General features: G+C 36.2%; 1 protein-coding gene across 1 annotated transcript; it reads left to right on the top strand.

Moving 5' to 3' along the window:
• The first annotated feature begins 203 nt into the window (after positions 1–203).
• Positions 204–8,177, top strand: LOC121418217 (enhancer of rudimentary homolog). The gene is made up of 5 exons (XM_041611954.1): positions 204–278; positions 3,588–3,672; positions 4,849–4,969; positions 6,291–6,533; positions 6,572–8,177. Exons 1-4 carry the CDS (start codon positions 276–278, stop codon positions 6,385–6,387), a joined length of 306 nt encoding a protein of 101 aa, XP_041467888.1. The 5' UTR covers positions 204–275; the 3' UTR covers positions 6,388–6,533; positions 6,572–8,177.
• Positions 8,178–12,815: the final 4,638 nt, after the last annotated feature.

Raw genomic sequence — 12,815 nt, 5'->3', positions numbered from 1 at the left:
CCTGTAAATCAACCCACACTTTTTTTACACAGAATAAACAACGTTTTTAAATCAATGGGAAATACTACAGTTAATGCGTAGATTCATCTTTAATTGCTGTTAAAATTCCCGAATTGACCCAAATTTGCATTCTAATAAAGACGCAAATTTTCTCGCTCTTTTTTCATTTTTGATTTGTCATCTTGAGTTACGGTAGAATTTAATCCGTGGCTTTAGTTTACCGTACCCGTGTGTGTTTCAACGGCAGAATAGGGTTTCCACAAAAAAATCGCAAAATGGTAAGCAAAGATACGAATAACAGTCTTGTATTTTTCTACAAAGTTTTATTCTAAATTTGATTGTCATGTTGCTGTGCCCTGATTATGTCGATTACCACTTAATGAATCATTTGTCTTTTAATTCAAGCATGCATTATTTTTTTTGAGCTGGTGCGCTTTCGCAGCCAATCCACAGGCAGCCGCGGCCGCGCTGGCGTGTGGATAGTGGAACCTGTGCTTATTTCGTTAGGGGTTGCTAAAGCGCAGTTGCGCCCCGTACCGCAGAAAGTCCTCACTCAGTGACCCGGAGGCGGAGGAGACAATTGATTGGAGGGGCACTGTCTTCTTTGTGAAGAATGCTGTGCCCCTCCAATCACCAATGCTTTGTCTCCTCCGGCGGAGTCCGGGTCACGGTCCGCTACTGCAGACAGTTTGCAGCGGTCTGTTTCGAGGAGTTTTTTAACTTTTTTATTTCATTTCTCCTCGTACACAGACGGCTCGCTATTGTCATTTTTGTGCAGACAGGGGGTTAACAATGCAAAATCCCCCCAACGGGGCCCATCGATCATTGTCTTTATTTTTCATAGTCTATTTAAAAAGAACCGTACCAAAGATTAACATTCTGTTTTGGCCTGAAATGCACCAAAACAGGGAAAAATAAACTTAAAAGGGGAAAAAATCGTGACTTCTGCTGTCGCGCAATGTCAATTTCCTGTTTTATACGAACTTAATACCATACATGTATACATATGGCCATTGAGTCCCTGTGCAGATCCAGCTACAATACAACCTCGGTCTCTGTATTTTGGTGAGTGGAGCCAACCGAGTTCAGCGGAACGTCCAACATAACAGAGACCGAAGCTTTTGGTCTACACCACTATAGCTCGCATTACTGTAGATCAAAAACTTTGCTCTCTGTTATGTTTGATGTTCCACTGAATTCCGTTGGCTCCACTCACCAAATATGACAAGGAGAAATTAAAAACAAATTTTTTTTAAACTCCTTGAAACAGACGGCTGCCAGCCGTCTATCATTACCGGTACCTCAAGACTGTTCATGCATGCTCCACTCCACTTCAATAAACATTAAGGTCCAAAACTCGCTTGGCAAAGGTGGGAAAAAAATGCATATTTACTGTAAAAGTCCTACACTGAAACTAGCTTAAAAAGGATAAGAAGCTTAATTTTTTACTTTTCATCCTAATTCACTCCATATCCATCCTCCGGTTAGCCTCAAAATTAGTGATTTAGAGCTAACATTGAGTTCCTCACATGTATGATAATAATATATCTACCCAGGGATTAGGGAAGCCCCTTCAGTTCTGAAAACTGTTCTCCCAGCGGGCTCTGCTATTATAAATAATTTGCTGCCGATTTCAAAACATCGCGTGCGTGAGGGTCTGAGCTCAGACCCTCGCTTACTGACTTACTACTGGATACAGCTCACTCCTTGCCCTTTCTTGTAAACGACTGATAATCAATGATTTGAAGCTGGTTCCCAGTTTTCCACACGCATTAATCCAGTGCCAAATCCAAAATGGTGACGCGAATTGCGCATGACCCATGCACAATTCGCTCTGGGGAACTGCGATGTCTCTTAAGGGGGATCTTGCGAGCAGGGCTGGGTGGCTTCTGAACCAAACTTTTGTCATTCGGAGTATCTAGAGAACTGAAAATTAGGTCTGAAAAAGGGGGTCATCAAAGTGGCACTTCCCCGTACCACCAATATATGTGAGTGCTCCCCCCGGCCTGATATGAATCTAGCAAGGCCCGTGCATGTTTTTTACATAGCCGGTACCGATTACGCCTAGATCTAATGATTTCCGGAGACCCGTTTTTGATGTGGTCCGTTCCAGAGCATTGCATTTTTGGCAATCGTTGATCCAAGAGCCGCTCCGGAGACCCTCATTTTCGAGTTGGCGCGGCACATAGGTATCATACAATAATTTGAGTACTCCCCCCTCCCCCGGTACTCTACACCTACCCGAACATCAAGGTACAAAACTCGCTCTGCTAGTCTGAGTGACAAAGATGTCACTTTATGGGGGGAAAATATAAAACTCATGCAACAAAATGACCTTACAATTCATAACAACTCATCTCACACTTCACAAAGTTTCACTTTTTCCACACTTCTATCAGTCTCAAAATTGGTGATTTAGAGGCAGTATCAGTTTCCTCACATGTATTAATTCACTGCTGATTCCAAAACATCGCAAACACAAATTGCGCATGCGCAGAAACCGCATCTCAAGACAATTAATGAATATTCATGAGTAGGACTATAAGATCGAGATCTGATGCAAATGTGAAATGATCTCGTTTTATTTTTCATTCATTTTGCCCTATTAACACTTAGTCTAATTAGACCAAATAGTAATTGGACCACATGGCTATTGAACCAACTGGCTATTAGACGAAATGGTGAGTGGACAAAATGGCAATGTGACCATGTGGATATTCGACGAACTGATGGTAGACCATTTGTACTTTCCTCTTTATTTTTCAATTTTTTTTCCGGGGGGGGGGGGGGGGCCACTTACGTTGAGAAGTGGATACCATGCGCGACCAAAAAAACATAAAACGGATGTCTTTTTCAAGATTGGGCACGTTACATACGTAACGTGATAAAGGGTGTCAAAAACACAAAAATAATGAAAAAAGGGTATCTATTTCGCTAGGAAAGTAGGGTAAAATTTGCGTGGATGATAAAACAAAAGTAAAATGTTTTATAAAGGATGTCCTTTTTGCCCCAAATATTACGTGTTTAGAGTCTGATTTGTGCGAGGTGTGGGGTTGTACTAAACCAAATAATGATGTGTAAAGGTAAAACTGACGACCGACGGACCCGTGACATAAGAATAGAACATCGCTGTACTTGTTTGGGGGTTATACTTGCCAAGAGTATCATTTTGTTTTCAATACTTGTTAAGGGTAGGGTTTCACACGCCAATACTTGTTAAGGGGTGCATTTTCAGAATATGGAAAATACATGTTTAGGGTGCTTTTCGAGACCCCATGGTCGTGCATGGTATCCACTCATCAATGGAAGTGTCATCCCCCCTGGAATTTTTTCATGCCTGTGAGGGCGAAGTCGCCCATAGTCATATAGACCTTATAATGTATGTATTTCCTATGCTGATTTGAATTTTGTTCTGATTTCATACAATGGCCTTGTTTAATATGATTAAACTGTATGTTTTTATCAAGTTGGCATACATGTGTTAGTAAATCACTCAATCGTCATTATGGTTTTCAGTGTGATTTTTAAGTTTGCTTTCCTATGCTTTTCATTGACAACACTTTTATCTCTTTTTGTTGTTGTTTTAGGCTCACACAATTTTGCTCATTCAGCCCGACGCCCCCATGTCCAAAACGTATGCAGACTACAGCAGTATCAAGGAGTGCATGGAAGGTAAGTACAAAATGTATTCATTTTCATCCATTTCTATGGCTCAATGCCCCCCCTTTCAATCTTGAACTTATGCATATTCGATTACTATACCTGTGTGAGAAACTGATTCATTATTAAAGCTATATGCAACCAGCCATTCCAAACGAACAATACCTGAAAGTGGTCCAAAATGAATTATGAGATTTTCATTGAGTTTGAACTGGCACATCCTTAGCTTTTATATGATATACAATTTGTCAAAGTTGATCAAGAATTACCCTCACAACTGTAGACGCAATGGGAAGCTGATGACCCCTTACATATTGCTGGTCTTGAGAACAAGATTAATTTGTTTAACCTTCTGTTGATGACACTCGGGACTTAGGGGAGACCGGGGTTAGTTGGAACATGGGGTAAGTTGAAACATTGTAATTTTCTTTAAAGCCTGTAAAATAAATTTATGCAATACTGCCCTCAATTTATTGCTATTAATAATACAACAGTGTTGAATTATTATATAAATTAAGGGCAGTTTATTTCTTTTACAGGCTTTAAAGAAAATTACAATGTTTCAACTTACCCCATGTTCCAACTAACCCCGGTCTCCCCTACTATATTAGGGTAGCTACCATATTGATAGAGCTAGCAAATGCGTTTATGGTTACCATAATTATACCTCTGCTAGAAATAGGGCACCTGGGCCCTGTTGCATAAAAGTTACTATTATGGTAACTACCGTGGTAATGATGATCAGCAGCCAATCAGAATCAAGGATTCCATGCAAGTTATTATTGGATGGCAAAGTTACCATAATGGTAAGTTTTATGCAACGGGGCCCAGATACGCATTCTCCAGTCTTCAAGCATGAATTATTATGGTCATATTTTCTCACCTCGGCTTTTAATAGGCAATGGCATGTGGCCAATCGACGGCCAGTCAGATGACAGGTAGGTCTAAGGAGGCTTTCTCTACCATGGAAGTCCGGGGTTCAATTCCCAGCAAGGCAGTTTATCTACATTGCTCTTTTATCTTGCATCAAATAAATGAAAAATGCTATGTGCAGTATTGATACCAATGTGTGCACATGTTAGTAAAAAAAATGAATTGATGAAATGAATGATTCATAATTACCATTGAGTCAGATGACATAATACTTCAGCAGTAATAAATGTCAGTGTGGTTTGTTCTACTCCTTAGGTATTTGCCGGATCTTCGAAGAGCATCTTAAAACGTGTCATCCAAGTAGTCCATCAATCACATATGATATCAGCGAGCTGTTTGAATTCATCGATAACATGACAGATATCTCATGCCTGGTGTAAGTAGACAGTAGACTGATTATTGATGTACATCAGGAAATTGTATTATTGTGAATGCTGCAGTGATTGCTTTTTCAGGAATTTTTGCTTGTACGAACAAGATCATCATTTTGGCTCAAAATAATTTAAATTTGTTAGTTTTTACTTGTCCAAAGGACCTTTTTAATCCAAAATAGTCCCTGTGATGGTGACCAAAACTTACACAGGATTGTAGAATGTAATCTCCAGGGTTATATAACTAGAACTTGTGCGTGAAATTCAAATTTGGCTGTAAATCTTTTCTAACACCTGAACTACTCATTTAAGATAGAGAGTAAAAGACAGGTTGTTTTCTTATGATATAGATAGTTGGGCTATGACTAGGTTACATTACAAAATCAAGTCTTATATCTCATTATTTTCTGATCAATATGAGACACAAGTTTGAAGAAAATCAGTTGGAAAAAGTGGGACTGTTTTAGTCCCCACCCCCCCCCCCAATAAACTGAGGGGGCATGGCCTAAAAATGTAGACTTATCGTCTTTTGAGAATGGAGAAGTCCTTTAAAGCTGATATTTCAAAAACCAAGTTTACATTTTATTTGAATCAGATTATTTTTCATATCAATACGCCACAGATTGCCCCCAAAACGATATTGAGGGGGCGTTTCCCTAAATACTTATCTTCGGACGAGGATGGAAAAAGTCCTAATAATGAGCTGATTCTTTATCCATTTCTTTGCTAACTATCCTGATTAACCCATTGACATTGTAAAAGAATGATTGAAATATTTATCCCCCACTTTGTTAACTTTCGTGTTTGAATTGAAACCACTGTGTTTTATACTAGGCCACTTCCTGAATTGTTTATAAGGACTTGCACATCTTTTGACACCAAACACCAGAATTAGCTCAACAGATGAGAACACAGCATTATTAGATAACACCCCTCAAAGTCACATTTTTTGCACTTGCTCTCTCATTTTTTTACCTAATTTGTTTTGAAAATTTGTGTCATATTGATCAGGACAAGTAACACTTCATTTTTGCCTCAATACAGCCCACCTCTACTGTTTTTTCCTCCATTTTTCTGTAAAAGTTGTTGGCAATACATTTCTTTTATCAATTTTTTGCACAGGCCTTGTGTAAATCATGTAAGCACCAATAGAATTCCCTTGGAAATCAACAATAGTGTTTGTATTTTTCCAGCTTAGACATTAAGTGGTTATATTTTCATAAATTTGGGATCTCTTAATAGGAGTATAAAGATGAGCAATTTGCTCATTACTTCTTAAATATGTGGTGAATTAATTATTCCCCTTTTTTTGTTCTTAATCATCAGTCTGGACACAGAGACGAAATGCAACTACGTACCAAAGAACAAATTATGGATCAAGGAGAAGATATATGTAACGCTAAGCAAAGAAGCAGCCAAGTAGCATAACTAAAACCATCTTCATTATGCTGCCTTTCTTCATGTTTGTAAATATCTGTATATATGTACAGGTTTGTAGAAGCAAAAAAAGAGCATTAGCGTAAGGTCACCACACAACTTACCTTCCGCAACCTGATTTTGAAATAAGACATAATATTTTATGTGACTATTGAGACATCTCATAAGACGTAATATTTTATGTGACTATTGAGACATCTTACTGCATGAAATTCTAAATCATTGCACAAATACATATTCAAATCTGTGAATTGAATATCTCCTTGTAATGATGTCATAGCAATCGCACAATTTGAAATCAATTTGGCCTTTACTCCAAAATAATGGCTTTGAACCTCAAATAAAAAGATATATTTTATTCAAATTTTCAAGAAGCAGTTTGTTCCAAAAATCGGATTGGTGACCAGTCATAAAGCGTGTGAAGGCCTTAAGTGAACTGAGATATGTATTCTACGTGAAAAGATGTTTAGTACTACAAAGTCTGGAAATAGATGTATTTAGTGTAAACCTCGCAGCCCAAAATTATTACTACATAATTTTAATACGGTTTCTTTAGATAAATAATGACAAGCTTCATAAGTCACTTTCATTGAACTAAGGAGCAAATGTGATAAATCGTAACATTTCCCTTAAGGAGTTTTCTGGATCAGGTGGTAATTCTATTTTTAACAGGAGCATCATACCCCATAAGTATTTACTATGAGTTAATAATCGTAATATGATTTGTTCACCCTACGATTTAATATTGAGATTAGATGACGTATGTTTAAGTGGGTAAGAAGCTTTATATAGAGAACAATACATCCCGTAGGATATCAAATATTAATGAAGATAAAAATATACATATTTGAGAGCAAATTGTATGATTTTGCAAAACATAAATGGGTAGGAGGCACAAAAATGAGTTTTTCCTGGAATTCCTTGTTCTCAATCATAGAATGAGCTGAAAACAGGGTTGGACATAATTCCTTTTCCCCCTCTACATTTGGGGCATTTTCTTTAATATTCAGGGTGATTTTTTAGGGGTAACAAGCAATCATGAAATAAAAGCAAATATTATTTTGCCATAAGTTAGAATATTTATTTTCTGAATAATCTTGAATATTGTTTATGACAGATCTTGATGTGACTCGATAAGGAAAGGTCACCCCATATGCTTTTTAGGGAAACATAACTGTCGTCCTCGTGTGTCTACTACGCTGGCTTTAAATTTCCTAAAGCGTTTTCCTATTTTTTGTAGGAATTCAAGAATGTTCCTATTTCTTGGTTGTTAGGGTTGAGGAAAACTGTAATGACTGCGCTTCTATCTGGGTAATGATAAAGCTGTGAAGAAGTGCTAATGGAAAATTACTATGTATATTATTATTTCCGTAGTGGGCCCTGTATTCAGCAAGAGAAGCAAAAAACTATTGTGACATCATTAAAATAAAGCCTTATTTGTGGTGGCATGGTAGTCAATTATTTTGGTTTAATTAGAATTGAATACTGGACCCAGGTGCTGTATTAGTTCTCATCACATTAAGACCATGGTTTGTTAGTCGATTATGAGAGTTGTTAAAGTATGGTGATCATCAAAGAATAAGGATGAATAGTCTGTGTTAGATTCTCTTAACTTTTATCATGGGAAAATTATGATAAATTTAGTCAGGAAATACAAAGGAATTTTGATGTATATTTTCAAACTTCTTCCTTTCTTTTTTGTAAGGTAGTTGTTAAGAATGGTTTTAAGTTCCATTGTACCTCTGATTTTGATAATTAAATGCTCATGTAATGCAATAGACATTGACTTGTATTATTTCATGGATGTTTTAAACAAAATGAAATCCCTTAATCTCATGCATGTCAGAAGAAGCAGTAAGCTCTAAATAAAACTTTCACCCACTTCCATATTCTTCTGTTGGGCATGAAGATTTTGGGGTTTCATTTAAAATGGAACACAAAATGAATAAACACAGAGATGAATTCTAAAATCAAACATGTACATATGTATTTGACCAAGGCATACAAAAGCAAATGTAAAGTTATAGTCGATTTCAATAATTCAATCACAGTGTTGAACAATAAATGTCAACAAATGGACAGCTCAAAATAAGGCTGTAATTTCAGAACAAATATGGGAGTGTGGAAGTACAAAAAAGGAAAGAAAAAGCTTGATTTTACAACTGCGTTCCACTTTCCCATATTTGTTCTAACATACAGCTTTTTTTTAAGCTGTACTCTTACAACATTGATAATTTCATGGAAATGAAGGAGCTGAAGAACTTACAATATTGGATGAAGATCATTGATTCCATCATTACAATTCTCCTCAATATCACTTTTAGGCGGAGAAAGCAAAATGTATGGGATGGTATTCTGATAATTAACCTAGGTCTTGATTAAACCTCCAGTCTGAACTAGAAAATTTTAAACCATACTTCTTTGTAATACTGTCTTCATAGTTCATAGTTTCTCGATGTTCAGGGTGATGGCATATTTCATGATTACATAATCACAGCAAATGGCATGTTATTGTAAAGAAGAATAATTCAGCTTTCCAATGATACCGATTTCATCTTTTATACTTCATTAACCAAAAAGATATCATCCCCCAAAACTGAGTTGCAAAACTTTTTTGAGGGGTTTATTTCTTCCATATTCATGGCAATTAAAAAATACCAAATCTATTAAAATTAATTATTTTCCTATTCTCCCCACTTCACGACTTCATTTTTTGGACAACTTTTTACAGCAGGAAAAGAATAACTTTAATTGGTGAGTTGACTACTGGCATTCCAAAAAAGTGTGGTTTGAGTCTACATAGGTTTAACTAAACCATGGCTACCAGAATACCGTCCATGGAGTACTGTAAAGTAACTTGCATTCAAGATCAAGCATAAGTCCCTTGATTCAAATCTGTAGTCCTTGGGGCCATTCTTGGTCACATGTGTAACAGAAATGACAGATCTTGACTTTCATTAATTATAGATCTACATATTTCAGAGATTTATAAATAATTATGATGATTTTGAAAGTTTAATTTCATTTTGAAATTCACAGGAATTTTAGGATGAAATTACACTTTCAAAATCATGCTTCTGCGTGCAGTCACACATGTGGCCCACTTCTTTTGACCTCTGACCTTTAACTTGCATATTGGAAACAGCAAAAAATATTTCCAACTGATAACTGTAACATGTTAATGTTGTTACATAACCTTTGAATGAATAAATCTCTGAAATTTTCAGAGTTATAACTAATGAAAGGCAAGATTTGTCATAATTTCGGTCACACACATGACCAAGAACGGCCCATTAGTGTTCGTGTCTTGATGCACCGTTACTCTCGAACTGCAATTGAACATAAGATTCTTGAAATGCCCCATTAGCCTTGAAGTAAGTAACGTGTTAGGGGTGAACTAGCACTTATACAATAAATATATTTGGGTCATTTCATAAAACTAGCAAATTCCCTGGAATTATCACTCTAAATTTATCAGGATATTCACAAATCAATAAATTGCATGAAATTACATCAATAGCACACATTGTTTCAAAACCTGAACATATGCTTCTATCACAAGTATGCACAAAACCAGACAAGTTTCCTTGACTTTGCATTTAGCTACTTACTGAATCAAGCTCATTACTACTGAAAAGAAAATGGAAGAGTAGATTATATCTAAACAGAAAATGCATTAAAAAAAATGGAAACTGTAAAGTTAAATAATCAGGAAGGCTAAAATATTTCCAGACCTGAGGCCCGTAACACAAAGCTTAGCGATTAATCGTACGCTTGATTTCTACGATTGATTGTTCATTGTAGTCAATGGAATCAATCGTAGAAAAGTGTTCTACGATCATTGCTAAGCTTTGTGTTATGGGCCTCAGAATAAGCAATCCATGCTTTGTGAAACATGTGATTACCTTTTTCCATAAGGGTCACACTTTAGAAAGAGAATGATTAATCTTCACTAAGTAAAACCTGTAAAAGCATAATCTGTTATTGGTCAAATTGCTGGTGCCATCATCTCAACAATACTCTGAAATACAATTCAAATCAATCATTTAGGATGTTTCAGTGCAAAAGCAAACATCTGAGCCTCTCACAGGTACAAGTACATTTGCATTGGATTTGTACATAAAATCCCGTCTGCGCAATTTTGTGCCTGACATACAGTGTTGGGTAACTTCGGAACCATGTACCTGGGCGTCCCGATTTCGGTTTGCACAAGACTTTATACAGCTTCAGTAAGGCTGTGCAAATCACCAATGGAGGATCTTTTTAATATTAAGATACCTCACTCCATTTAATAGTTGTCTTACACAAGTCAAAAGTTACTTAAAGTACCGTTGCAATTAATTGAAAACATTTCACTTCAGATCTTACAAGTTCACCTCTAGACGAGATCATTGTAACTTGAATTTAGTGAATAAACTGCAAAATTATCTACATCAAGTTTAGATGAATAAAATTGTTTCAAATGCTCAAGAAAGTTTTGATTTTGTAGCATAAAACTCAATGTCCAATGGTCTGAATACCTATACAATTCTCAAGTTGTTTATCAGAGGTAGAAACATTCAATTCCTCAAGAAAATAATATTCTTTCATAAAATTACACACTATTTTACTTCTTTACTCATCACATACACATATTAGTGAAATCATAGGGAAAGAAATATTTCAGAATGTTTCTACTGAGCCTGCTAAAAAAAACCTGGGGGGTGTTTCACAAAGATTTAAGTATGACTTAGGTCGCACTTAAATGTCGACGCGTACATGATATGCAACGCGCAATCTTATTGATCAATACGCAGTAGTGCGCGTCCTCTTGAGACAATCTGACCAATGCGGTCAAGCCTTTCATACCATACGCAACCCGGCATTTAAGTGCGACTTTAAGTCATACTTAAATCTTTGTGAAACACCCCCCAGGCCATACAGTATTGCAAGCACATGAAACCATGTCAAAATTACAATTCGAAGCAAGTTATTTCATCCAATTAAAAATTAAAATCTAGTGTGGGACAATTATAAGAAGTCCATAGACAATCATAGCAAATTTCTTATGTACATATAAAAATTTGAAATTTAAATTTTGTATTACTAATTAACACACATTTTCCTGCATATATGGTCGTTAAGAAAAAAAATGCATTTCCGTACACATGGTGGGTTCAATGCGAGTAAAGAAGATTTAAACAACCATCTACTTAAAGGACAAGTTCATCACAACAAAAACTTGATTTGAATAAAAAGAGAAAAATTCAACAAGCATAACACTGAAAATTTCATCGAAATCGGATGTAAAATAAGAAAGTTATGACATCTTAAATTTTCCCTTCATACCACAAAACAGTTATATGCACATCTCGTTCGGTATGCAAATGAGGGAACTGATGACATCACTCACTATTTCTTTTGTAATATGAAATATTTTTATTTTCTCGTCATTGTCATGTGAAATGAAGTTTCATTCCTCCCTGAAGACGTGGATTTCCATTATGTTAACATTTTGTGCTTCAGGTAAGGAGGTCCTAATCATCAAATTCGTAAAAATTGAAATATTGTATAATTCAAACAATAAAAAAACAAAAGAAATAGTGAGTGACATCATCAACTCTCTCATTTGGATGTAACTGGCTCGTTCATATAACTATTTTGTTAAAAGTAAGCGAAACTTTGAAATGTCATAACTTTCTTATTTTACATCCGATTTTGATGAAATTTTCAGCATTGTGCTTGTCTGATTTTCCTCTATTGATTCAAATTAACATTTTTCTGAGGTGGACTTGACCTTTAACAAGATATTAGCCATGCTAACGCAACATGGTGAGAAATGTCATCTTGCCAAATCGACTTGTATGTCATCACGGCGAGTTACATTATTAGTAGGGAGTTTTTAAAGTCTTTGTCGAGGATCGGTAAAACCAAAATGGCAGTTTCGTCGGTGACTTTGGACAAACAACATTTTTGCAATTTTCGTCAGCTCTGAAACGTTGGATGAAACGTTTCACTGACCCTGGTCGAAGGCTTCATTGTGGTTTGACTTGCATTTTCAATGCATTTGCTGCACTATTTTGTGCTGCGGAGCGAAAACTCAGTGTTATTTTGGTATCTCGCCATGAAGTCAATTTGGCAAGACTACTTATTATCTCCCCAAGTAGGTGGCACTTTAAAGGAGAATGAAACCTTTGGACCAAGATAGCTTGTGTGAAAACAGAAAAATCAAAGAAACCGATCAACAAAAGTTTGAGAAAAATCAGACAAGTAATGAGAAAGTTATGAGCTTTTGAATATTGCAATTACTAATGCTATGGAGATCCTCACATTGGCAATGCAACAAAGATGTGTGATGTCACTCTTGAACAACTCTCCCCATTACTTAAGTACATATTTCACTTAAATTGCCTCTTTTATTACATCTATCAGTAG

This window comes from Lytechinus variegatus, chromosome 7, assembly GCF_018143015.1.
Source record: "Lytechinus variegatus isolate NC3 chromosome 7, Lvar_3.0, whole genome shotgun sequence".
Classification (NCBI taxonomy): Eukaryota; Metazoa; Echinodermata; class Echinoidea; order Temnopleuroida; family Toxopneustidae; genus Lytechinus; species Lytechinus variegatus.
Note: the sequence above shows the minus strand (reverse complement) of the source record. Positions and strands in the feature narration are given on the sequence as shown.